Here is a 27,967-nt window from a genome sequence, read left to right on the forward strand (position 1 = left end):
TTTATTTATTTATTTATTTATTTATTTATTTATTTATTTATTTATTTTTCTTTTTAAAATTAAAGTGTCTGAAGTAAAGAGAGGATTAACCTGTATTTGAGAATGCATCCCTTAACAGCCATGCATTCCACTTAGGACTCCTCCCCAACCCACCTTTCCTCCTTCCTCCTCCTTCTCTTCTTCTTCACTTTCCACATCCTAATGTCTAACACTTCTCAAGGAATTTCTGCCCCTTCTTCCTGCATATACCCAGTGCTGGCCCCAGAGGCAGCCCAGCTCTGTTTTCTCATGACACAGTGATTATTTTTGGCATTGCACATGTTTTCTCTAATGTTATTATTACCTCCTCCACCCTTCTGGTTGCCTTTTGAGGAGCACTCAGTTTTTTGGCAATTCCACATAAAATCAGAGGGTTAATTTTAGTTCAGTGGTGAAGACAAGGCAGGGAGAGAGAGAGAGAGAGAGAGAGAGAGAGAGGAGAGGCCTTCTTCTTTTGCACCACTTACAGCACCTACCCTCACCCTAAAAGAGATGAGGTTCTCCATGTCTGCTCATGAAAGAACTTGCTTGCTTTCGCTGGCTCTGAGGTCACCATTCATCCTCTGCTGGGCCTGGGCCTGAGGATACTGCTCTCCAGAGGTGACATTGGGGGCTGCACCTCAGGGCTGGCATCTTAATGACTTGACTTGGCGGGCTTAGAACAGCCTCATTCAGAGTGAGTTCACTCCCTGCGCAGTTGGCCCGCTCAGCCTCTGTCCATAGAGTTCTCTTGTTTGAGCTGCAGGAGGAAATGGAGATTTCCAAGTGGGAAGCAGCCTTCCCAATGCTTTAACTCTTCCCTGTAGGGAAGAGGAGCCACAGAGCAAAAGAAAACCCAAGCTGGCCCAGCTGCATTTCCCTGGGAGAGAGGAGGGAGTGCGGCTGGGGGCTGAGGCTGGAGCCAACACAGCTGGGATCACTTTCTCTTTTCTTGGGGAGGTGGAAAGGAAGAGAGTAAAGGGCACATTTGAACTGCTCTTACATCGATTAGCAGATATTTACCCAGTTTGTCCAGAGCTGAGGCCCCATGAAGAACATGCAAAAGTGAAATGGCATGTCTCTGCCACCACTGTCCTCAAAGCAGCAGGACCAGTGAACAGAAAAGGCAGCAAGATGGGACATCCTCAGATAATGGTGTTAGTAGTGTGAATAGAGGTACCAGAGGGAGCAGCTACTAGGGGAAACAAGGTGTTGGTTTTTAAGAAAGGCGAGATGAAATGATAGTCAGAAGAGAGTGATGTCCAACAAGCTTAGAGACACTTCATAAATAAATATACAAATGAATGTGATTCCTGGCAGAGGAAAGGGTCTGATCCATTAGGTAGTAAGTATCCTTGGCCAAGGATGGCAGCGGGGTAGTGGACACACTCCACGGTGTCATTGGCCTCAAGATCTTAAGGGTCCTGCAATTCTTAATATTAAAAGTGTCACAAACCCGGAGCAGCAGCATCACCTGGGACAGTGCTAGAGGTGGAGACCCTCACGCCCTGGTCCAGATCTCCTGGGATGGTGCTAGAGATGGAGACCCTCACGCCCTGGTCCAGACCTCCTGAACTTAAAAGCGCGCTGGATCAAGGTCCCTAGTGTTCTGTGTACACAGTATAGGTGACATCATAGGCCCATGTCGGCATCTTTAGTTCATATGCCAGTGTTTATTCAGAGGGAATCAATCACAACACACACACACACACACACACACACACACACGTACACACTTTTATCTTTGAGCATCTCTGCATTAATAACTGTTCCCAGGTGGGAACTTCTTGCTCTAACCACGTGCTGGATTAGAATTCTTTGGAAGGGTTTAGAACAGTGAGCAACTTTGAGGAATTTACACTGTAGAAATCGCGGTGGTGGTTTTTATGTCTTCATTAGTACTCTTTGTGCTTTAGAGGACTCTGGGAGAACGACGGGTGGGGCCCTTCCCAGAAGGACATGTCTACATGGGTGAAATAAAAAAGAGAACGGCATGGGGCTGACAGTGCAGTGTGGAATCTCTGGAGCAAGATGACATGCAGAGGTCAGGACGGGCGGGCGGGCCCTTCCCTTAGAAAATGGACTCCTCCTGGAGGTGAACAGAGCACACATACGCTTAGATGGTGATGAGGAAACATTCTGAGGGCTGTGGAGTGTCAGTGCCTCGAGCCGCATCTTCAGGGGCTGCAGGGAGCTGGCCAGCTGTTCTCCACACCACAGAGCCTTGCTTCATGCTAGGGAGTCCATTTTACACACGGATCACCCTTTCCATTCTTCTATTGCTGGGCACTCTGTTTGCTCTCTTCACTGGAAGCACACGTGGTATGGTTTGAGCCAAACCACAGATTGTGCTGTTGGTGCTTGTGGGGATCCAGTAGAGGACTTCGAGGACACAGGAGCCCGAAGGAAAAGCCCTAGAGCCAATCTGACAGCTTAGGCAAGGGGCTTATGCCCAGGCCTAGAGAAAAAGGCCCGAAGGAAACAGACCAGAGAAAGAAATGTTCACCAGTGACATCCATTCCCCCTGCCAAACACAGTAAGCACAGTCCCTCATCACCCACTCTGTCTCCATTCCCTTTGCTTCTCTCCTTCCTTCATTCCTTCCTCTTCCCTCCTCTCCTTCTTCCTTCCTTCCTCTCCTCTTTTTCTTCCTCCTTCCATTTTCTTCCTTTATCTTTTTGTCTTTAGACATAGATCTTCAAACAAAGGAAAACTTTCCCTCAGGGCACATTTTCCCCTAGAATTGATGGCCTAGAGTAGAAGGTGATCCTGTTTCCCCTCTTTTGCCACTTCCTAGATCAAGAGGGTTTTTTCAAAGGCTTCAAATTCAGTCTTCTTAAAGGGCTGTACCCTCCATGTGCCCCGCTCAGTGAAGCCGTCTGTGCAGCAAGAGGGGCCTGCTTATTGGCATTTGGGGAAGGCTGCCCAGTACAAACCAGTGTGGTATATGGGATCTGCTGACCTGGGTGTGAGCGCCAGCTCCATCGCTGAGTGCTAGCATGCCAGCCTCCGGCCCTGGGGGCTGCTTCCTCGTGCCGCGTGACCTGAGATCATACTCACTTCATGAGACTTGAGGATTAAATCAGAGGCGGTAGGATGAGTAATCTTTTTTAAGAGGAAAGTATTGCCCGTGGTTATTTCCTAGTTATAGCAGCAGCAATAACAACAGCATCTCAATTTGCTGATGCTAAACAATTCCTTAGCTAGAGCCCGCACAGTGGGGGGAGTCGGGCAGTAATGGGCATCGGAGATGAACAAAGGACAACACCTAGACAGACAAATGCCCTCTGCTGCTTGCTGTCTCTTCTTTTACCGGTAAACATCTACAAGTCTTCTCTAGACCTCGCTGTGTGGGGAAAGGGAAGATGGAGAGAATGCTAGCTTATAGTGAGGGAAGGGAATTGCTGACCTGCAAGATGGCCATCATCTCAGGACTGGATGAGAGCCAAAGGTGGACTCCTGTTTCTGTGTGATAGGTCTTCAGATGTCTCAACCTGGGTGTAAAGAAAGGAGAGAATGGCTGCCTAGGGATGGAAAGCATATGGCGCCTAGACCCAAGGAAGAGCATGCGTGATTGATTTTCTTTTCCTTCTGCTGACACCCCTGCAACCATTCGGGAATGAGGCTATAGTCCTGAGGCTGCTGGTATTGCCACATCTGTGTACTCAGCTCTGAGGTGGCTGTGGACATACAGTTGGCAACACTTTATGTATATTATAAAGCATAAGCTACAATGCAATACATGGTACATAAGCCCACACCACAGTGTCACTCACAACAGCCAAGTGTTGGAAGCCCTACCAAGCAACGGCAGAACGGGGCTCATCAAAGACAGTGGAGTGTCTGTTCACACAGTGTGCCGTTGCTGGCCTTTAGGAATATTTTGAAAGAACTCTGAGCATTATACATAATGTTAAGTAAAAAGATCAAGGGGAAAATCCATACATTCAATGAGATCCCTTTTGGTAAACATCTGCGTATTTTCCAAATTACCTATGCCAAGTACGATTTGGCCTTACCTCTAGGTTACAAGCAAAAGGTCTCCTTCCACGGGTATTGCATGCCTAGAGCTGGTTGTCGATAGACTCTGCACGAGTCCTTGAAAATGTATCTAAGAAGTTTCATCCACTCCCCCGTAGTCCACGTGTTCTAAGCCTCAGTTCCTCGTCTCTGAAACAGAAACAGTGGTAGCAGGTAGGCAGGTTCCTTCCTGCCTACATACAATGTGAGATTCACTTGTAGAGTCAACATAAAGTGTCTTATCAGCTGTCACATGTGATTCAGAAGTAAAGTAGCTGTATTGACTAATATGTAAGCTTTCACCTACTGTTGCCAGCTATTCAGACTGCGGAAACAAAAGCCATAGACTGGAAACTTTGTACCAGCAGGGAATTTTTGTTGTGCTGGAAGTCTCGGGAGCTAGACAGCAAAAATCAAGGTGTGAGACTGTTTGCTGAGGATTCCCTTTCTGCTCCACACAATGGCACCTTCTGTGTGGTTCCTGATGGAAAGTGTGAGGGAGCCATTTGGGCCTGTTTTCAGAGGGCATTAATCTCATCCGAAGGGCTCCACCTTCACATTAGAGGCAAGGATTTCAACATACACTTTGGAGACATAAAATTCAGACCAGAATACTTGCTTGAATGAGGCTAGCCCAAGGACAGTTTGTCACAGCCACTCCTGTCCACGTCCAGCTTGATCAGCAGGCTTAAGGACTCCATGTGCTCTAAGGTGATAGAAGGATCTGGGTCTCTGGGTCCCCAGATGGGCTGCTCAGTAATTGAATCTGCTACTGTCTTCTGCAAGGCCGCCTTGAGGCAGGGAGGCCAGTCTGATAAGCATCTCCAGTCAGCCCCTGCAGAATTGACCATTAGAGGGCCAAGTGGGGTGAGCCCCCAGACATTACTGTCAGCTCTGAATGTAGTCCAGGCCTGCTGCTCCAGGGACACTGACCCTCAGAGAGGGTCAGGCAGCTGGAAGCTAAACTCCCCACAAGAGAGGAGGCTGGGCTGAAAGACCATTATCAGGACTTTTCCCTCAAAGATGGGGCCATGATAGCTTCACCCTTACTTCAGCCACTCTAGCAACCCCTCCTCCCTCCTTTTTGCCACTCTGTGTTGCTAGTCTCCTGTTTCAGAACAGAGACTGTCCTCTTCACAAAAGGTCGGTTTGTCTGAGTGCACGGATGTCTCTCCCCATCGTCCAGGTCTCCATTTTTCCTGAGTTCTTAATTCAGTATCTTCCATTTTGACTGATAGGTTTTCCTTCCCTTTGTAATAGATGGTCCCAACTGACCACTACTGCCTTTGGACAAATATCACAATGCTCCCAGAAAGTAGACCATCAGAACATTGTCTCCACAGGCCACATTCTTTCTAGCCTTTAGAATTACCCTCTGAGAAATTGTTCTAAGTCATCTTGTTCTTTTGAGTACTTCCAGTTGTGGCAAAAAGCTTATCAGTTGTGAGCATATTTTATTCTTTCCAAGAACTATGAGCTGTCCACAGCCTGGTCTGGTGACTAAAAGGGTGGATAAGTTGGGGAAGGTAGTCAGGGGGTTAAAATGATGTCGACGCTATTAAATGTTGTAACTGATATTCTTGTGTGGTTCCAACATTAATTCCGAAATGACCTTCCAAAACACTTAGGGCAGTTGCCACCTCAGCAGGATAAGCCCTAGCCTTCTTCTGACGTGACTCTTGTACTGGTCACCACCTTTTTGTGACACTCAGTGCGAATCTCTCTATGTCATTGTTTTGATCTTTTCCTATTGCTATAGATTCTAGTAGAGATAGCCCCATCATTGCCCAGATGTTTGGCTTATGATAGTGACTTCAGATTTGCTAGACAGGATGATTACAGACACCATGTAAGGTAGAGGGGGAGGGCATGGTCAGGTGTACACGCAGGCTTCCTGCTCCCTGTGTTGTGCGATAATGGACCCTGATGTCTGTATCAGTGAGAATCCGGGAGATTTTGATACAAGCAGATGTTGAAAATGTCTGTTTTGCTAAAATGACATCAATAACATTAATCCCAATGTAAAGATGGATCAAATGGGATCATTTAGGAAAAGTACTGTATTCCAGAGCTTCATAAATGCCAGTTTTCTTTTCCTCCTAAATGTTTGAGAAAAGGGGTAGTTGCTTGTATTTCCAAGATATCTTTAACTTGAGATTACATATGTAATGCACACAAAAATCAACAAAAGGGGCTTTTAAAATTTGACAGCTTTGGACAGGCGTGGTAGCTCATAAGGCAGGCAGATCTCTGAGTTTGAGGCCAGCCTGGTCTACAAAGCAAGTTCCAGGACAGTCAGGGCTACACAGAGAAACCCTGTCTCAGAAAAAAAAAAAAAAACCTGACAGCTTTGTCTCCCATCCAAGGCCCAGCCCTGCTGCCCTGCTTAGCTTCTGAGATCAGGCACGTTCAGGGTAGTATGATTGTAGACCAACTGACAGCTTTAGAACTGTGGCTCTTAGCCCTGGATTCATAAGAGCTACAGAAGGCAGGAGCCACAGTGCCCTCTTTGTGCTTGAGATTCATCAAATCCAAGTCAATCCAAGCCAAGACCCTAGCGTCCATTTTTAGGGCTCTTCCAGTGAAGAGCCAAGATGGAGACCCAGAGGCTTGGATTCTGTTCTGATTTCATCTGTGAAACAATTAACTGCCAAGGTTGGGGTCCAGTGACTCTTGATCCTCTCTAGGATCCAAACCTGGTATTCTTCCTTTTTAAAAAAGTACTTATTTATTTTATGTGTTCCATGTGGCCTAACTGTATGACTGTGCACCACATTATGTAACACCTACAAAGGAAGGTGTGGGATCCTCTAGGACTGGAGCTACAGATAGTGAGCTACCATGTGGGTGCTGGAAATTGAACCCAGGTCTTCTGGAAGAGTAGTCTACCCAGTAGGCCACACTCTTAGTCACTGAGCCATCTTTCCACCTGAACCTGGTGTCTCTCCCAGTGTGTAGTTCTGTACAGCAGCTTCACAAACTCACTGAGGAGCCTACCTCCTTCCCAGTTGCATTGGCCCCTATTTCTTGCGTTCATAGCTCCCGTGTGATTTAGCATATGTTTAGAACTTTGTCACGAACCAATGGATTGACCGAAGCTGGTTTAATGAGCCTCCTCCATCTCCCTGACCTACTGAAATTCACTTGACTTCTTGGTCACTTAACCTTCTAGGGTAATAGACATATGGCTTAGATATCTGATGACTGTAGTCACAGTAAAAGCTAAGAGTCTAAAGTTAACTGGGCAACCATAGTATTGGAGACAGCCAGGCTGCCCTTCAGGCTACGGTCACTTGGAGGCCAGAAATAAGGATCATCTGGGCCAAGAGTAAGGCCCTGTGGATGAGCGCATCAGGGATCCACTGCCACACTCACAGTGTCTTGTGCTCTGGCCAACAGCTGCCTTGCCTTGTTGAATGGCAGCATCTAAATTCAGCACGTCATACCCCTAAGGTTCTGTATCCTTTGATTCAGCTAACGAGATCTAGAACATTTGGAAAAAGGTAAGCATGTGCTGAATATGTTCAGTCTTTTTTTTATTATTATCATTCACTAAAACATAGTGTAATAACTACTTATAAAGCACTCACATTGTAGGTAATCCAGAACTGGTTTAAAGTATCTAGGCAGATGCGTGCTGGTTCCTGCAAACACTGCATCCATTAAGGACCTGAGATCTGAGGACTTTGGTATCTGTGAGGGGTCCTAAAGCCACCTGTCCACTAGTAGAGGAACAGTTGTGCCTGGACCTATCGATTGAGGCTTCTGGACAGTCAATTTTGTTTTACCTTTAGCCTGCTTCTTAGTCCCCAGAGTGCTTGCTTGGGATTAAATCTTTCAAAATCACATGCACTTCCCCTCAGAACTACTGTAAAAGAGTATGGAAGGGACAGAAAAGCTCAAGCCAGTCAGAAGCTGGCCCACACTTCCTGCTGAAGTGTGGCAGGGGCATGCAAGGCTGCTTGATGCAGCGCTGGACCCCTTTTGAACACCTCCTGGAAGGCCAGCTCCACAGCAATGCGGGCTGGATGTGTCGTCTTCTGACTCCTCCCACTTTGCCCTCCAACACTGGCTCTTCTCCTGGGGTCCCAGGACTTCTCTAAAGTTACTGGGTTCTGATCCACAGACAGAGTTGCACGCCGTGTCCTCTCTGAGTCTTAACCCTCCCCTCTTCCCATAGTGGGGTGAGGATCTGAGTTGTAGGAAAGTTTGTAATAACACTGGGCATGTCAGAATGGCATGGTTTTCTTGTTGCCAGGAGATAAATTTGGGGGTTGGAACCCAGAAAGGCTAGGATTGAGACAAATGATTTAATCTCCCGAGCTCCTCTAAATGTGAAACTCATTTAGATAGTGTTTTCCAAACCCCCGAAGCGGTTGTGAGTGTATCATCGTTATTGTTCGAGGTTGGCCAGGACCTGCCCAGAGTCCTTGCTCTTGACAGGCCTGCCTCTATTTATTCCTCTAGTTAATGATGGCAGTTGTGGTTGTTTCCCCCTAAGATTGCTTACTCCTGGAGAGCAAGGCTAGTGGGCCTCATTTGCTCTCTAGTGACCACAGGGCTAGCATGGGGCCCAGCAGGCACATCTTGGTGTGCGTAGGGAAGGAAGCCAGAACCACACTTAGGTGGTGTGTTTCATATACCACGTATTATACAGAGCCTCTTTGTGGGGACAGGAGTGTCACCAAGGATGGGAGGAGAGACTTAGAAGAAAAGAGCAACACGGACGAAGAAGCTACCAAGACCTTTCTAATTATTTAAATATTTAGGGTATGATATCTTTTTAAGAGAAGCCAATGGATTCTAATATGTAAATTTTAGGATAAATTCAATAAAGAAAAGCAAAATGTGATCATTATAGGACCCATCTCAGAAGAAGAATATTTCAGGAAATGAAACACATTGTCAGCCTAGGAAGATGCCCAAATGTGCTATGCAGAGCCAGTCAGGATAGCCTGTATGCCGTACATAGTCCTGTATCCACAGACAGCCTGCTTGGTGATGAAGGACGGGCATTTCGGCAGAGTCCAAATGCAGCTGATGCTCATGGTAGCCAGAGGAGGATCTTCAATCTGCCATGGCAGTTTTCATTGCCAGACAACCTTCTAAGGCTTCTGTGCTCTTCTCGCCTCATCCTGAGAGGGCATAGAGCCTTCTTCCTACTTCACAGGTGAAGGAACCAGAGCCCAGAGAACGGATTTTCTTTTCCAAACTCAGGTGGGTCTATAGCGTTGTGGCCATCTCCAAGCTTGGGCTTCTGTTATCTGCAGCTTCGTGTTAATTATTCTTGTTCTTCAGGGTTGCTAATTAAATGATTCCAGTGCTACAGATTTTTGTCTATTTTTCCAAGAGTCAACATTAGACATCTCTGGATTATGTCAAGGTTAAACAGGAAATCTAATTAAACTCAACCTGGTTCTAGAGTGCAACTGTGAAAACAAGGTAGCTAAAATGGAGTGCGCAACTTTTAAATCAGGGGCCTGCCTCAGTTTCTGAGCCTTTCTTAGGATGCTGAAGCTTATTCTTTCTTGCCAAGGAAGGATCCTGCCCCCTACGGATAAACACTGCAAAGAGTGCTGCCTTGTGGTGGGGAGGAGTGGGGGGAGGGGCAAAGTTTTATCCCTAGCTCTGCCACTAATTAGATAATTGTTCTGGGTGTGCAACTTAACCTGGTTGGGTATGTTTCCAAGTCTCTGAAATAGGGACAAGGGCACCACTGCCTGCTTTGACCACTAGGATACAAGGATAAAATTAGGCAGCCTGTCTGCTCACTGTGTAGAAACCCTCTAAGGGCTTATGTAGGTTCTGGCTTTAAGACCTTGGGTAAATGACATCATATGTTCTGAGCCTCAGTTTCCCTATCTGTAGATTGCACAGTCTACCCAGCTGTGTCAGTGAAAGGAGTATAATGGTGTGATATGCACAGTTTTTGTGCGGTGCTGAGCACACGCTGTATTAGCTGAGTGTTGGTGTGGTTGAAGGAGTGTGGTGCAACTCAGATCTCTAATGCCAACCAGAACCCCGAGTCTAAGTAGCCCTTTCCCCACAGCTCTTCCTCAGCCATGGGGGCGCTTCTTCTCCAAGGCAGGAGTCCTGTCAAGGCGAGGGCTTTGTCCACAAAGGTGTTGCTGCTAATACATAGCCTGCGTTGCTTACCCCACCCCAGCATGCTGCTCCAGATGCGTCCAATGACTAGGTCATGTGTTGACCCTGCTGTGGTCAGGAAGTGTGAGGGCTGGTGTTGAGAGTGGAATTCACGATCTCCTACCTGGACCTCATGACCCAGAGCTGTGGTATTGCACCGTAGGCCTCCCTCCTGTCTGCCTTTCCTGTGAGTCCTTAACACATCCCACTCCATGAGCTCAGGGTTAAGACGCAAAATCTAGGGACTAGTAAATGCCCTCAGAGTCTGGTAGAAGATTCAAAATCTCCCAAAGGGCAGGTTCTGAGAAGGTGAGATGGAGAGGGTATATAGAGTGTGGGGTTCCTGAGAGCTGAAAGTCAGAGAGAGAGGAAGAAGAAAGGAATAGACAAGGGAAATGGGAAGGAGAGAGAGGACAAGAAAACCCAATTCCCTCATTTTGCAATTCCTCACGAGGTTCTGCCTGACCACCCGGAGTGTTGTATGGCTCTTCCTGCAGTCTGGTATCCAATGGGTAATCCATCCAGGGAGTTGGACGCTCTGCGTCTGCAAACAAGTGGGCTGTGAAGTCAGAACAGGACTTCTGCCTCAAATCTGCGGGGGGGGCGGGGGGTGAGAGGCATGCCAGCATTCCAGGAATCCCTACGTAGCATAGCGATCTTCTCTCCAGATAATGAGGGGCTCAAAGCAAACGAGAGGGGAGGTAGCCCCTGCATTTGGAACCGTAGAAGGTAAGGCAGGGTGAGCTAGCCTAGAGCTGATTGTGGCCTTGAGAGCCACAAAGCACATTGGACATCTACAGAAACAAAACCAAATTCATTTCTTCATTAAACAAGTACTGTATGTTATTTATAGAAACACAAGAAAACATAGATACTCACTCGGTGGCTGCAGAGTGGGGGCCTCTAACTGCCTTACCCTGCAACTCTTAACAGTAACTAATGGCTAAGTGCCTGGATCCTGGGGTTGCTCGGCCCAGGGCAAAGTCCGCTGCTCCTCTTCTCAGCTGGCAGCCACCACAGGTGAACTGTTTAGCTCCCATGGGCCTGTTTTCGCCTCTGTATGTTAGGGATGCTAAGAATGTCTACTTTCCCAGCAAGTTGTGAAGTGTAAGGATGCTCACATGGTACTGCCTAAAATAGCAGGTGAACTAGAGCCGACACTATAATTGTTTCTGTGACCATCAAGAGAATGTGTCTTTCTAGCTGTTCCCTTGTATGACACACATAAAGTGTTATATGCAGTGCATACATGTTTTGAGGGCATGGCTGCCCTATGCTGCTGATAGCTTGTCTGTTCATGGACAGGTTGGCTTTTGTGACTGTTAAGCTAATGCTGTTTGCTTACAGTGGGATGTGCCCGGTGCTAAAGATTTCACTTAAATGAACACGTGAAGTCTTTGCAATAACTGTAAACTGGGTACCAGTGGCAAGATGCAGCTTACCGAGTTAGCAAACAGAGTTCACTGGCCCAGACTTTTAAACTCGCCCATGTTAGTACTTGATACAGACTTCATAAGAAGATCTGGTTTCTTTAGGACCTCCAGAGAGAGAGAGAAAGAGAGTGTCTTCCTCTCCTACACTGCAACACAGGACAACAAGCAAGCAACCAGTCTGGTGCCGCAGGCCAGCAGGGACTGTGCCCTCTGCTTACACTATGCTCCTTGGTGGGAAACACTTTGGAACAATCTGAGGTGTGTCCACCTGAGTTCTCCGTCTGTGCTCTGACATCTCTCTCAGATCTGAAACAGGAGCTAAGGTCCTGAGCTGGCCTCACTTTTATTGCGTGCATCTTACCTGGAAAACGAGAATCTTGCTCTCAAGGGCTTTTGACAGCACCGTGCGTGCCACTGAGCGTACCTTCTTCACCTTCCCTTTCCATCATCATCCTTTGACCGCTGTCCCCAAGGTCTTTTGAATGAACCTAATCATCAAGTCTTTGTTGAAACCATACCCACGTGAGGCCCAGTTCTGTCCCCCACAGGAATGTAGAAGAAAACCGTTTGAAAAGATACCCACACACAGAGAAGCAGAGCCAATAACAAAAAGCAGCTTCTTGTGGCTCCATGGAGCTGAGCCAGATTGGGTTAGTGGGAGAACTGACTTTACAGTGGAGAGGGTGGTGAGTGTGACTGTACCAGGAACATGAGAGGAGGCAGTGATGTTCCGGGGAATAACCCCTCATTTCTCCACTCAGGAGCAGCTCAGAGCTGAGGAAGGAGAAGTCCCGAGATGCGGCGAGGTGCCGGCGCAGCAAAGAGACGGAGGTCTTCTATGAACTGGCTCATGAGCTACCCCTGCCTCACAGCGTGAGCTCCCACCTGGACAAAGCTTCCATCATGCGACTAGCTATCAGCTTCCTGCGAACACACAAGCTCCTGTCCTCAGGTAAGGCTGGAAGGTCCTGTCCCAGGCTGCCATGTCCCTAGACCTTACTCCCAGACACATCACTCTACAAATATCCACCCACAAACAGGCACCAATGGGCCTTTAAGTGTTACATTTATTTATTTGTGTGAGTATCTGTATGTGGGTGCCTGTGGAAGAGAGAGGGCAGCCTTTGGGAGTCGATTCTGTTGTCTTCTTCCATCATATGGATTCTGGGGCTTGAACTCAGGTTGTCAGGCTCAGCAGCAAGTACTTCTACCCACTGGGCGATCTTGTTGGTCCTGTTTTTTTGTTTTTTTTTGTTTGTTTGTTTGTTTGTTTTCATTTTACCCATCTTCTCTCTGGCAATGGTCTTATCATGAGGACACTCAACGGAAGAGGTCAAGGACAGGCCCAAGCAAGAGTGTAAGCACCCAGAAGCAAGAGTGAACAGGGCTGGCAGAGCTCTGCCATGTCTGGCTGTGAGCCCTGCTCCACACTGTATCTCTGTATCTCTACTCCGTACATCTCTAGGACCTCAGAGAGGGAGTGCCGAGCCCATCTGTCCCCTCCTTCCAGCCAGTGAGGCAGGCCATGCCATCTCTTAGAAACTTGGTTTCCTTGTATATGAACTGGAATGAGCCAGGTGTAATGTGGTGGAGGGGGATAGGAATTACTGGAGACAGTGACTTAGCATCATTTATTTATGTAGGAATAGCTCCTTGAGAGATGAGAGCCTCAGCCACCACCCATCCTCGGCCAGCCAATGCTTTCTCCCTTCCCTAGCATCTCTTTACCAACAGTTCATAGAAAAAAAAAAAAAAATTTTTTTTTTTCTTTTCTCAGAGTTACGTTCTTCAAAAACCATTTCCTGTTAGGCCTCACCAGGAAGAGGCAGCCTGGGATTTCCACTTTCAGATCTTATGGGCAGTATTATCAAATTTATCAGTTCCGAAAGGAAACTGGCAGCATGTAGCAGCCAGTCTGGCACTGCAGTTGGGCAGTGTCTGAGGGTGTGAGCAACAGAGGTGGTCAAGGGGAAAAAGATGTTCTGAGGCTCACTTTCAGCTTTCCTAAGTGAGTGTGGTGCTCTGTAGACAGACTCCTTCTGCCATCCTGTAACAAAATAGCTATTTTGGGAAAGAGCCACCTGCACAGAGGGAATCCAGTGTGAGGCAGGGAAGCCAGACTGGCCTGTGCTATTCTGGGCCCCGTGCACAGGAAGGATATGTGGGAAAGACCTTCAGAGGAGAGAATGACTGCTCAGGGGCCCCGTCCCCAAGGCTGGAGGCTGAGCTGTGCTGCAAGGCTGAGGTGACTGTGCTGTCACAGAAATAAGTGGGGGGTGGGAAGAAGCGAGACAGTATGGCAATGGTAAGCAGTACAGATGGCAGAAGGAAGCACAGGCAAAGGCCCTTAAAGCTAGAACTGCTACATAAAAAGGCAGACTCCTGGAGGAGCCATCCCCGGTCCCTTGCATGCCTTTCTTTTACAGAGGTTTGTCCTCTTGGAGAAGTGAGGACGATAGATAGGTGATTTGTAGGATTCTGCAAAGCTGGTCAGCAAAACATGTTAAGGGCCAGGGAGCCGATGTCTGAGTGAGCTAGAGACTAACCAGGGCTAGCCACAAGCAGTGGGTGGACAGGCAGTTCCAGAGCTGTGTCTGTGTCTTGCTCTTGTAGCAGGAACACATTGTCTGTGCCCTTCCTCGGCGTGTCTGAGGTTGATTTTCAGAGGGCTCAGGTAGGGTTGGGTCTTCTGAGCATGTCTGCCCACACGCGTCCTAGTGCACCTCTCCCACTCTCCACGTACTACATGAAGCCACAGAGACAGGACCAGACATCATACATCTCCCCTCAGAAGCTCTGCGTGTTGAGAACAAAGCCTGCCCACCCTCTAGACAGCCCAAGCACAGACAGTCCAAAACCCTTGGTACATCAGCTCTAATGCTCTCTGTCCCGGAGAAAGAAAAGTCAGAAAATGATTTAAAAGTTTCTAATTTCGGTCATCTGGTCCTGGTGTCCTTGAGGGAGAAGTGCTCATAAGATGAGTACAACTAGGGAAGAAAGGAGACGGTGGCTTAATGCTCCTTTTCTCTAACATGCCTGAGAGGCTCCTACCAGGCATTCTCTGGACCAGCTGTAGAGACTGTTTTCAGGAACAGAACAGAAAACAACCTTCCTGCCCTCCCTTTTGTTTTGGTGTGTGCATATGCACTCTTGCGGAGGACAGAAAGAACTTGGGGGCTTGCTACCTTATTTCTCCTACCTCATTTCTTGTAGAAAGGGCCTCTCACTCAACCTGAAGTTCACCATTCTGGCTGGATTGGCTGGCCAGCACACTTCCAGGACCCACCTATCTCTGCCGGTCAGCGGGGGGTGGGGGGGGTGTTACAGGCACACACAGCCACATAGCGTTTCAGGAAGGGTTCTTATGCACTTAGCCACCTCCCTGGTCCTCATTTTCTCTTCATTTTAAATAACTATTTAATTTTTTTTTACTTATTCGTCTATGTGTAGATGTGTGTGCAGGATCAGAGGACAACTTTTAGGAGTTGGTTTTCTCTCCCCACCATGGGCTTTAGGGCTCCAACTCACGTTGACAGGCTTGCACAGCAATCCTCTTACCTGCTGAGCCACCTTGTCAACCCTGAATCGTAGGCTTTTATGTTTTGTTTTGTGTTTTACTTCACGATGAAAAGATTACAAGATTTTTGAGCAGATATCTTCCTGCAGTTGGAATATTGGTGGGCTGGCATCTCTCCTTGCAACTTTGTACACGTTTCTCTCACTGTGCCTGAGATGGTCACCTGACACATTGCTGGATGATATGAAATACCTTAGTCTTTAGCCTGCTGTACAAGTTATAGCTTGGAAATAATTCTAACAAAAAGAATTGATCTTTTGGAAAAATGAGATAGAAGAAAAGCCAGGGTGAACCCTAATGTCCTTGGACCCACCTTTCAGCAGCTCCAGTGTTACGACATACACTTTTCCCAAGTCAAAACAAACTACAGGCTCATTGAGGTTGAGGTCATCTGCCTCAGAGTTCAAACAGCTAAAAAATACCAGGTTTGGCATTAGGAGGGCTTCTTCTTTACTTAGAAACACACTTCGCTTTGATTTTCACAGTAGGCTGTTTTGTGTGGGAATGTTGGAGAGGAAGCCTCAACACTGAGAAATCCAGGCTGTGAGTCGGGGCCACCGTGGAGATTCGTATCACAGGAAGCAAACTGAAACAATAGCTTTATGATACTCGCTTCCACATGGGCTAAGGACAGAACACATTCTGGCGGGAACATGAGTGGAAACATCACTTGATTGTCTTAAATCCTCTTTCAAGATGAGCCCTGCACTCTGCTGTATTCTGAGAGTTTTAGACCACAGTAAATGTGCAAAGTGGGCTTATCACTCTAATTCTGATTTGAGGCTTCCCTAGACTCGTCCCTGGTTAAAACACACACACACACACACACACACACACACATTCTCTTTACTGTAGAGGTGGAGATCAGCACAAAGCCATGTTTCTAGACTTAAAAGTCAGATTTATTTTTGATAATTTTGATTTGGATTTATTTATTTTTGATTCTTGGCATTACCTAGTGAATTTTTGATTCCTGGCATTACACAGGAGATGATTCTCTGATCCCCAGACTGCTCAGAGAGAGACATTAAAACCTAGGACATGTGATTTTAAAGTTCTCACCATAACCTTTTCATCAGAAAAAAAGGAGGGGGACAAAGGGGACAAAATTATGGCAGATGTGGTTTCTGTGCCTCGTATGCCCTTGCGGTAAGACCTATTTTCCTTGGTTTTCATCCCAATTGTTTTACTGTCCCACTCCCTCGACCCACCTATACTCCAAACCAAGGCCGTTTTCTGTCCTGTTTGGAAGGAAGCCAGGAAGATGATTCATTCCAGGATGTTAACGGATGAGAGAAGCCAGACGTCCCTTCAAGAAATACAAACCTTAGACACAGCATTCTTCTAAAGCAAAAACTTTGGTCAATAAAGAGATATCAACTGAATGTCATCCCTGCATGGCGTTTTCTGAACGCTGACACAGAGAGGGAAGATGGCATGAGCAGATGTGGAAAGAACAAAATAAAAGTCTCCAGTAGTAAACTTCTGGGGCACAACACTGAGAGTCCAGCAAGGTCAGGGGGAGACCTGTTCCTGTGCTGAGAGTGTGAGATAACCCAAGCCTACCCATAGTGTCGGGTGTAAGACGCAGCTGATGACATAGTAAGTGGTCCATACTCATTTCCTTGCGGCCTGTGTGGAACTGGGTTTGCTGTCCGTGTACCCGAAGGGCACGAGCACTGTGGTGGTGCTGGGAGGGGAGGAACTGCAAGGGCAAAGCCTCTGAAAGGAGAGACCCTGCAGAGACAACTAAGCACCAAGTACCCCTGATGCTGAAGGCCTGCATCGGAGCCTGTTAGGAACAGCCCAGCAGTTCTAGAATGTCTTGAAGAAGGAAATGTGCAGAAGAATAACCCTGGTCGAATAAGAATGTAACCAGCATCCTGACCAGCCTAACCAGGGCACAGCCTGGTCTCCAAGATCCAGTCAGAAGCTGCTTGCACTGCCACCTGCCAGTTTACCCAAGACAACTGGCTCCTACCGTCCTGGTGTACCACCCAACATGGGCGGTGCTGCCTGAAGGAAATGAGCAGTGCTCCGGAAAAGGTGCTCCTAAACCTTCTCAGCTGCACATATCCTGGCTTTGGGGAGTCATCAAAGCCTGTTTACTGGGGCTATTTTTAGCATCTTGTTGTGCTCCCTAGACGGCCATGCTCCTCAGAGAAGGCAGCTCACTATACCACAGTCTTTCTTTGAGTTTGCCAGGACTTGGGAAGCAAATGGCGAGGAGGGAGAACCCAAGATAGTTAGAAGAGCCAGCCAGTTCCTTAGCGAGCACCTACTTCAGCTTGCACCAAGGGCTTGCTTTCCACTGTTGTCAGCATCCCCGGAAGACTCCTCTCAGCACAAGTCTCTCCTGAGAGTTTGTTGATTTCTGAAGCAGTGGGATTGCTTTCATCCTTCCTAGTTCTCTTCAGGACAGGTCTGAGTGGGTAATGAGCGGCTAGTGAACCAGTGCTTTCTCCAGGCCAGGGCAGACACAGAGGAAAAGCTCAGTAACTGCAGTGAGTGAGTACTTCTTTCCCTGTGCCCAGGGCAGGGTCAGACATTTGTATCGAGGGCGAGGCCAGAAGTGCAGAGTGTTGAGGCAACCTCAGTTTTCAGCAGAGGCTTGGGGCTCTGTGTGCAGGAAGGGGATGTCTGCCTCCCTTGTCCAGGACGGGAGCGACCTGGCCAAGTTCCTTCAGAGACTCCCAGGAGGATAAGCAGGTGCCGCAAGAGCAAATAGTTCCACTGAAGGAAGAGGCCACGCCTGAGCCTGGCTGCCCCCGGGTCCCAGGGAAGGAGGGGGGCTGCTGGTGTCTTTGACCTTGTAACCAATTGTGACTTCAGTCTCAAGATGTTCTGTTTCTCCCTGTGGCCCCAGAGCACCCTTCAGCCTCAGTCAACCTGCCACTGTAGCCAGTTTCGCCACCTCCTGGAAGTCAGCCGACTGGACACTATGGAAAGAAAACCACTCGGCTGTGCTAGGCCTGTTAAAAAACAGGAAACTTTAAGCAGAACTATTTTCTCTGGGCCTAGTTAAGCCAAATAGGTTGTCTTGGGATTACTCCAGATTTTGAAGTCAGTGTTAGCACTGAGATCAAAGAAGCTGAGGAGAAAATAACTTCTCAGGAGTCCTCAGGGCTCGCCTCTGCTGGTCTGAAGAGAGTGGCCACCTTGCTAGTGTAACCCAAATGCAGCTGAAACCCTCTCCTTGCCCAGTTCCCGGTCAGGCACTCTTGCCGAGCCTGGCCGATTTTCCCTACCAGGGGAATGTAATATAAACTGGAGGTGAGAGAACCGTCGTCAGCATGTGGTCCCTGGAGCAGGCGTTGACACCCTCTGAACATGGTAAAACAAAACAAAAACAGGAAGAAGAAGAAAGCACTTTCCCAGCTCCCCTGAGTTCGGAGGGAAGCCTGGGGAGAGGGGAGTGGAGCCGTCCAGCACTCTGGGTGGAATGCAGCCTCTTCACACTTGAAGCAAGGGTCTTGGGTTTGGCTTAATTTTTCAACAGGGGGTACCACACTTTCCACAAAGCCCCATAAATTGCATAGCAGTCCTGGGCCCGGGTATTCCTTCTTAACCAGCCCTGCAGGAGGCCCCGCTGCACCCACTGAGCTTACCTTCTCTCCTACAATCCTTGTTTAAGCACGATGCCCCAGGAGTGCTAACGTTAGCACTTCACTCGCTCCTTCACAGTGTGCTCATCCTTGGTAGTCCAGAGCACTGCTTAGCTGCTGGAGAGCGTCAGACAAGACCCGAGGAGGGCATCAGGGTGGGAGGGCATCAGGGTGGCACAAGGAGGAGGCAGAAAGCTTGAGCGCTTGAACCAGCAGTCCTGTAGAGCCCTTCGTAGGAGCATCCATCCACACATTTGGGTCTGTTCTTCTGATATATGTAAGGGTTCATAGAAAGTAAGGCTAGACAAGTAAGTGGACCCACTGTCCTTGCTTCCTCAAGGGCCTTTGATCTTGGCTGTACAGTAAGTGATGTCACTTACCCAAGTGGTCCATCTATCTAATTGCATTTTATACTCCCTGGAAGAGTCTCCATTTGAAAGGTTCCTTATACATCAGTGAAAATTAATGATCTTAAGAGGCAACCTACCCTCTAAGCCTCTTGTTCTGAAAATCAAGTCAGGTGTTCTTGGACTGATGCTCATGCTAGATGAATGTAGATTCATTTTTGCCTCCTGATAGCTGCGATTAGAGGCTTGCACACATTTGACATTAAATAATGAACTAGAAGAGGGTACAGTCTGTGGTATGAGGACAGCCAAGGGCCGGGACAAGGGCCGAGCCTATGTTTTGCAGATAGCAGAGGCGTGCTCGGTGGCCCTGGATATACAGAGCGCATGGTTTGCTGTAATTTTTTTTTCCCCATGTCATTCCTAGCATCCACCTCTTTAGCTGGACACTTGCTCCCTCATTCTGTTTTATGACTTTAAATTTTATTCTCTTTAAACTATTTTATGTGCTGTTGCCAGTCTAGTGTCCCCAAAGAAGTGCTTTGAGATCACAGACTACTGAGCTTTCCCGCATTCCCAGTCTCTGATACTGGTGCATGGATCTTCTGCAGCCAGCTAGGCTCTTCTTGGTCCTGGGAGGAGGCCTGTGCCCGTGTGTTCTGGAGTGGTGGCCCAATCCTGTCCAGCCACCTGACAAGCCTCTCTTCCCATCCTAGTGTGAACTCCATTTCACGACTCTCCTCAGGTCTGCTTCTCTGGAAATAGTCCTTTCACCACTGCAAACTGAGTCTCCTCCTCTGGCCCCCGAGCACTTGCTCTCTGCACCCCTAGTTGGTACCCGACTGTAATATGCTTCAGTGCCTATTTAGATTTGTGAGCATGTATGTAATGAATTCTCCACCTTGGCTCAGAACAATTTGAGAATAGTGTCGGTGACAGTGTCTTAGAGCAGGTCCGTTCATAATTGTTGACACCATTTTAAGCAGCTTATATACTTGATCTTCACAATTTAAGGAGATGGAAATCACTATTCTGGTTTGCTGATGATGAGCAAATTGATGTTCAAATAGTTGTTACCCAAAGTCTTAACCAAGTGGGATACAAATCTAGGAGTAGATACAATATTTGACCCCGAAGCCTGTAAGATGGTTGAAGGTTGCCATTGCATTTAGCCCCCAGGGCTTGCTAATTTTCTAGACTTCAATCTTTGGCAATTGGTTTAACTCTTATAACTCTATCTCTGTAAAATGAGAATAGGAATGGTACCTACCTCATTAGTCATTGTAAAGCCAGGGTAGAAAATTTCGTGCAGTGTCTGTCTGTGGTTATTTCTCCACATATGTTAGCAGCTAAACTATCTGTTGCTGCTGCTATGATGACTTGTTTTATATCTCTAGCCTCTGTCACCACCATTAATTACTAATGGTACAGTAAGTACTGTTACCACAAAAACCACACTATCCCCAAATCATTGTCAACATGTCCTGGGAGTTTCATTTTGGGTCCACTCATCAGGCATGTAGCAAATGCTTAGATAGTTGGCAGTATGTATTTCCCAGGTCTACCGTGTGCCCTAGAGCCATGCCTGGTAGTTCCCTCTCACTTCAGTCATGTCTGTTTTAACACCATACTCATGGGACTTGACCATTTTCTCTCCTTTCAGTCTGCTCTGAAAATGAATCTGAAGCTGAGGCTGACCAGCAGATGGATAACTTGTATCTGAAAGCCTTGGAGGGTTTCATTGCTGTGGTGACCCAAGATGGCGACATGATCTTTCTGTCAGAGAACATCAGCAAGTTCATGGGACTTACCCAGGTGACACTCTCCTCTGCCTCTTAAAAATAAAAACAAAAAGTCTTCATTTGCATAGAAACGAATGGGAGGTCCTGGCCAGCATCTCTCTTGACGTCTCCTTACATATTTCTATCCTGATGATTATCCTCCTCAGGTCACAAAGCCTGAGAAACGTGTTCCCAATGGCGGAGCTTGACATTGTTTGTGGCTGTCCTGGCAGATCTCTTCTAGCTAGATTAGCATGGCATCCCTCATGAATCAAGGCCCTGTCTCCATTAACAGTGTCTCCATTAACATCTGTAATCCATGGACCTCATACTGGCCAGAGACCGCCGATGACCACCCACTGTGTCCCCATCCCTGTCTCCGAATCCAGACTTATCCCAGCTTCCTCCTGTAGTCCGAACTCATCCTTAGGAGTAACAACATCTGTCTTGCTTTTGAAACAGGTAGAACTAACAGGACACAGCATCTTTGACTTCACTCATCCTTGTGACCATGAGGAGATCCGTGAGAACCTGACTCTCAAAAATGGTAAAGTATTCTTCTATGTTTCCATTCTTCTTATGATTCCCTCCCGAAAGCCTACACAAATGGGCCAGATGGATTATGGCATGGTATCCATAAGCTCCAGTTGGACTAGCTTTTGGGTGGGTGTGCAGCCTTTGAGAGGAGATTAAATGACCCAGCACTTAGAATAGCTCCTCATGGCCACATATGATGCCTGATGTTGTACCGCCAGGGTACTCCTTCAGGTCAGGGAGCCATCTCTAGGAGGTTTCATCACCTGAGATCAATTATCTCTGCCAAGTGACACCACCCAAACCAATAACTTCATCTACGCCAGATTATTTACGGTAACTACTACAGATGCCTTTTGCTGTATATCAAACACCCAAGAGACAAGCTTAAGCAATCTCCCAAGTTTCTGTGGGTTCTGTGGGCAGGTCTCTTGCTCTATGTGACATCGGCTGGATTGCAGTCATCAGGGCATGGACTAGGCTGAAGTGGTCAAAATGGCTCACCTGTAGCCTGTAGCTGGGACACAGTGACCACAGCTCTCACCCTGCGGGGCCTCACAGCAGCCTTCTTTATCTGGGGACTCTAGGGTAGCCACTGGCAGCTTGGGGCCGTTTATCTCCCTTCCTCCTGCAAAGTGCAGCAGGAGGAGCTGACAGACCTTCCCAGGCCTGAGTCCTGAACCTGGGGCTTTATCGCTTGACCCCCTATTTTGCTGGTTAGTACGAGGTTCAAGCCTGCACTGGCTGGGTATGTGTCAGGAGGCATGGCCCTTTAAGATCACCACTGAAGACTATTAACAGGAGCATGGAGATCTTCAGAAGAACTAAAGCGTTGGGAGTGGAGAGATGGCTCAGTAGTTAAGAGCGCAGGCTGCTCGCCCAGGGGACTTAGGTTTGCCTTCCAGCTCCCATGACCCGTGCTAGGTCACAACTGCCTGTAACTCCACCTTCAGGAGATCCCGGGCCCTCTTCTGGCCTCTGCAGGTACTTGTACAAATATGCACACAAACACACAGACAAAAAAAATGCAGTAGATCTTTCAAAAGCAAACAAAAGGAGCCACGGCTGTAGCAGCTGTGGTGCCCGATGACTGCCAAGATCTTCCATGAACTTGAGAACCTATCACTGGTCTGGACAGACTGCCCACATCAAAACACCGTCTTTTACATCTCTCACCTGTCACTACCTTGGGGTGTGTGCTCATCCAACCTGAAAAACAAAGGCAGTGAGACCACACCTGGAAGGTTTTCTCATTGCCATGTGTGCTGCAAAAGCTGGGGCTTTATAGGCTTACCTCTCCTATTGGTACAGAGCATTGTAATCCATACTCGGACTTACAAAGCTTTGTAAAAGTAGAACCACCTCCCTTTTCAATGCTGCCCCAACTTCTCACTGGGATCACTGCTTTCTATCTGAAGGCCTTGGCCAACTGGCTCCCACGGTCCATAAGCTGGGAACCTGTGGATGGTGCCTTGTCTTGCCTGTGGTGCTGAGAAACTCTAGGCCATATAGAATGATTGGTTCTCTATGGTGAATGGGCTGTCATATTTTTGGAAGCCTTTTTTTCCCTTTATTTCTCCCCCCCCCCAACAATCTCTTTTTGAGATAGGATCTTACTATGTAGTCCAGGTTGGCCTCAAACTTGTAGCCCTCCCTCCCAAAGTCCTGGGATTACAGACATGCACCATCATTCCTGGGTTTCAGAAAAGCACTTTCTAAAGAGCTGCCTCTCATTGCTTCTCTAATCAAGAACCCACTGGTCCCTAGGTCCTGGTCTCAGTTCAACTCCTGACCAAAATCTCTGATTCTGTAACCTGAACTAAGTGTCTCACTCATGTGTTTCTCAGTCTTTCTTTTCAAATGGATGGTATAAGATGAGTCCTAGGATCTTCCATTTTTCAGGTGCCCTGGCTCACAGCTACGTGGCCCCTACCTATCTGAGTAAAACTTACTTCTTTTGGTTCCTGAATGGGGATTCGGGACGTAGTCAAACTAAGTGAATCAGCAAACTTTCACTGAAGGTTTCAGTCTGCATAGACACATGGTTTAAAAGCAAGGGTCAGTGTGAATTCCTAAAGGAAGAAAAGGTGGGGAGACAGGCTGTGGGCTGCTTTGATGGTGAGGTGGAGGGCCTCAAACTTTGTCCTATTGAAGATGTTTAAGCTGAGGTGATATTATCAGATGTGAGAATGGGGAGACTCCGGAGGTTAGCAAGTTAGGAGCCCACAATAACAATACAGACAACTAGTCACAAATGAATCTCTAGCCCCCTTATTCTTAGCTCCCGGGGGCTCCCCTAATACAGTTATAACTCATCATATACAAACCCCACCTAAAGACTAAAGTTATAAGCAGACAATTTATCAGAACACGTTCAGTCTGCCACTTAGTGGGTTCCCAAAAAGAAGTTCAGTTCAAGGGTGCCAGGTCTTTGGATATATAGCTCTTCTAGCCTGTGTCAGTCAGATAAATCAAGGTTCCTCAGAGGGATGGGTTGCAGAGGTTGGCAGAGTCTCTTAGAAAGAGCAGTGTGACTGTTTGCAGAAAGGTTCTAGATTGCTCTGGGATGCCAGGCCTTTGGAGGTCAAGAATGGACACAGTGTAGACACAGAATGGACATGGTATAGACACAGTTTAAACACAACTGGCCTTTTGTTTACAACTCTGCATATCAGGAAGTAAAAAAAACTGGGCAGGTTTTAGAGATGTTACAGAAGGAAAGAAGCTCTATGTTCTTTGTCTCATTGATCTATTTAATCCTGAATGAAAGGTGATCTAATTGATCTTTGTCAAGAGCAGCTTGAAGATAGACTTGTCCACCCAGTTCCAGTTAAAAACAAGGTGTGTGTGTATGTGTGTTCATTCTCCTTTCCTCCCCTCCTTGACACATGTCACCTTTAAGAGAAAACTAATGTTGCATTACCCAGAACAAAGTGATTCCAGGATGCCAAATCCTGAGAAATAGGCTAGGACCAAGGATAATTCGAACTGGACTTATGTCCTTGGAGTAACCATGATCACTCAAACTTCCCGTTAGAGAACCCAGGCCTGCCTCAGGACAGACATCTGAAACTGGTCATAGCCTGTCCGCTCTCGTGACAAACATTGAGTGCACCAAGTGATTGCATGTTAAGGGCAGTTGGTACCAAACAGCGGGGCAGCTCCTGCCTTCTTGGGCGTTCATGCTCTTGGTGACACAGTAACATAAGAGCATCTACTCTGCCTTCCTCTGGCCCAGCACCTCTCTCCCCAAGGTGGACATCCAGGGCATCTGGTTTCTGCAGGGGAGCCCCTCCACTCTGAGTCCCCACAGACCTAGTGTTAGCTGATAGCCCCTGAGTAGAATTGACCATTACTAGAAGTTTTATAAAAGCTCCCTTGACATATTTCTGTCCCCTAGTTCTGACCACAATCCAGCCAGGACTCAAGGTGCAGCAGCTGAGGGGTATTCATTAGTCTTTAGGCCATGAGGGACTCTGTGCCCATGGCAGGCCGCAAGCACTGAACTAAAAAGCAGTAGAACACGTGAATGCGAGTTGCCCAGAAACACTGTGATTTGGACTAATTCAGCTGGTTCCCACCCCTACCCCCACCCAGGCTCTGGTTCTGGAAAGAAGAGCAAAGATCTGTCCACCGAGCGTGACTTCTTCATGAGGATGAAGTGCACAGTCACCAACAGAGGCCGGACTGTCAACCTCAAGTCGGCCACCTGGAAGGTAGGCTGTGAGTCCCAAGTGTGAGCTGGGAGCCAGGGTGCCCGAAGCCCTGTCCGCTTCTCAGCGCTCCCAGCCTTGTCTGACTCCTGTGGTTCACCCCCAGGTCTTGCACTGCACCGGGCAAGTGAGAGTCTACAACAACTGCCCCCCTCACAGCAGCCTCTGTGGCTTCAAGGACCCCCTGCTGTCCTGCCTCATCATCATGTGTGAGCCGATCCAGCACCCCTCCCACATGGACATCCCCTTGGACAGCAAGACTTTCCTGAGCCGCCACAGCATGGACATGAAGTTCACCTACTGTGATGACAGGTGGGATGGCATGGAGCAAGGACGGGTGGTTCTTACCTGAGTGTGTCTGTGTGAGAGAATGCACCTACAGCACAGGGGTGGGACTGGGACATAAGTGTTGTGAGCCCTTGCAAGTTTGTAGACTTATGTCATTTTACCGGTGCTAGTCAGAGCTCTCCCATTGACAACAGCCTCAGTCTTGAGAGCTGTTCTGGTGTGTAATTATTATCATTACTATGATATGTGCATATTTGTCCACTTAGGTATCTAGTTCCTGAAGACATTTTCAAGGGCAGTTTCTTGTCCCACATAACAAGAGTCTAGAAGAAATTCTATAAACACCCCGGTTCAAAGGCCAGCTGGGAGTGTAGGGTTTTGGCTTGGATACTGACTCACACTAGTTGGCTTTCCCTAGTTCTTGCCCATGACTGACAGGTTTCTCTCAGCCTTTGCCCCTGCTATGTATAGCCTCATTCTGGGTATCTTGCCAGACTGTAGATACTATTAAGACTGTAAAGTGAAATGAGCTACGCTGGACTCCGATACCCAATTCCAGGGCAACTGGACATTCGCTTGCAGTGAAGTGGGAGGAGAATGAACAATACAGACACAATAAAAAGTGCAGACTTGGACTAGATAGCCTAGGCTCTGGTGCAGTCATATGTGGTCAGAGTAGGTTCTTGTTCTTACCTTTATGAAAGCTGAGAACACACAGAAGGCTGCACGGGGAAGGCATGCCATCTTTATTGTTGGGGTTGTCATTAGGGGCAGAGTATGTGCAGTCTGCACTACAGTTCATAACTCCCTCCTGTCCTGCTACTGGGATCCAGACGTGGAGAAGAAAGATAGTAAGAACACAGTGTGATTGGCAGTGGCTTGCACCAGCTGAGGGACTGGGCTGGGTTGTGCCTAGCCTAGGAAAATGGTACCACCATGCCTGACTACTTTGTCCAGCAGGAAGCTCAACTTTGCAGTATCTCAAGTCAACTGTGTACTACCTGAAACTCTAGGCCACTCCCTCTGAAATGAATGATTAGTTCTTGGTGTATTTCATAGGGTCGTTGTGAGAAGAGGGCACAGCTGTGAGCACATTTGGAAAAGCACAATGCCATAGCATGAGGAGGTTTTCTTTCTTGGCCCATATTCATCCCTGGCCTCCTCAAAGCAAAGACCTTCCTCCTGAGCTCAAAACAAAAACAAACAAACAAAAAAATAACAAAAAACAAGCTTGCTTCTGAAAGCCTATGCTCCCCATGAACAGAACAAGAAACTGCCTGGCCTTCCCTGATAGCAAATCCCCAAGCCCCAAGCTAGAAGCTCCTGCCAGCCTCCTGCAGGCCCAGCTCCTCCCAGATAGACATGTAGGGGCATTTGGTTCTCACAAGAAGGCATTTCTGCTCTCCAGATTAAGCTCACATCCTCTGCTTTGAGTCTAGACAGACCTGATGCAAGTTAGTGGCCTCATCTTAGAATTGGCTATCATTCATGGCCCGATTTCAGAAGTTATGTAAAAGAACCCTTGACATATTCCTGTCTCCCAGTTCTGACCACAGCAGAGAAGTCTCATGGCACTGGGAGGTAGTAAGTGCCTATGTAATTAGGAAAAGTACCACAACCTTACAGGGAGGGAAGCCTGCACTCATTCGTCAGCACTGATGGTCATTTCAGTGTTGCTACTGCTGTTACAGTGCTGGTCTCTGGAACCCCTGTTCAGGGCAAGGTTGTTCATCACATACAATCCTTGTAGCCACATGAGCACTCTGAGCAGAACAAGAGTTTGGTGGTGCATGCTCTCAGCAGTCTTTGGAGATGCTCTGAAAGTCCCTATGCCTGATCCACGTCACCAGCTTTGAGGTGAAATGGTACTTGGAACCCTTATCCCAAGTGGGAGTGGTCAGGGCTGTGATGGAAGGCCAGTGAACAATGGAAGCTGGAGTTGCCCCTGAACAGATCTCAGCCATCACCAGGCTTCATAAGCAGAGAAAGCCCCGCCATCCTCAAATCACTTGCCATCTCTAGGTAACAGAGAAGAGAGAATTTATAAAGGAACTAGCCTCAAGCTTTGATTCTTTTTAAGGTGAGGGGAAAATGTCCCCCAGAAAAGTTAATTTTAATGTTAATCTGTTCATTCATTATTGTGGTTTGAATGGGTTTCAGGTTAAAAGCGCTAGCCGTGGGTTATCGCGAAAGGGGGGAAATCACAAGAAATGGGCACCTAAAGGGACTGAAGATGCTGTGTACACAGAAGGGGGTGGGGGACCACAGGGACTTTTTTAGTTTGGCTTGGGACTGGCAGGTAGAAGGAGCCTGTGATTTAGGGTTTTGTGACTCATCATGGAGAGAGCTGCTTATGATGTCTAAGGACACATTGTATTTTCAGCATAATCTTGCCTTTCAAGGAAGCTGACTACATGGCCCAACATGAATTCAGTTATGCTGGAGGGCCGACGGAAGAGGGATGCAAACACGGGGTGCCACACGGAGTGAGCGTTTAACAGATTAGC

At 47.6% G+C, this 27,967-nt stretch overlaps 1 protein-coding gene across 1 annotated transcript in view; it reads left to right on the forward strand.

Annotated features, from left to right (window-relative positions):
* Positions 1-27,967, forward strand: part of Epas1 (endothelial PAS domain protein 1) — an 81,240-nt gene that overhangs the window by 32,818 nt on the left and 20,455 nt on the right. Inside the window, exons 2-6 of the mRNA XM_055619260.1 lie at positions 12,377-12,567; positions 20,808-20,959; positions 21,388-21,472; positions 25,057-25,175; positions 25,279-25,484. Of these exons, the coding sequence (XP_055475235.1) occupies positions 12,377-12,567; positions 20,808-20,959; positions 21,388-21,472; positions 25,057-25,175; positions 25,279-25,484 (753 nt within the window). The remainder of the gene's footprint in view (positions 1-12,376; positions 12,568-20,807; positions 20,960-21,387; positions 21,473-25,056; positions 25,176-25,278; positions 25,485-27,967) is intronic.

This window comes from Psammomys obesus, unplaced genomic scaffold (assembly GCF_907164565.1).
Source record: "Psammomys obesus unplaced genomic scaffold, mPsaObe1.curated_primary_1811, whole genome shotgun sequence".
Taxonomy (NCBI): Eukaryota; Metazoa; Chordata; class Mammalia; order Rodentia; family Muridae; genus Psammomys; species Psammomys obesus.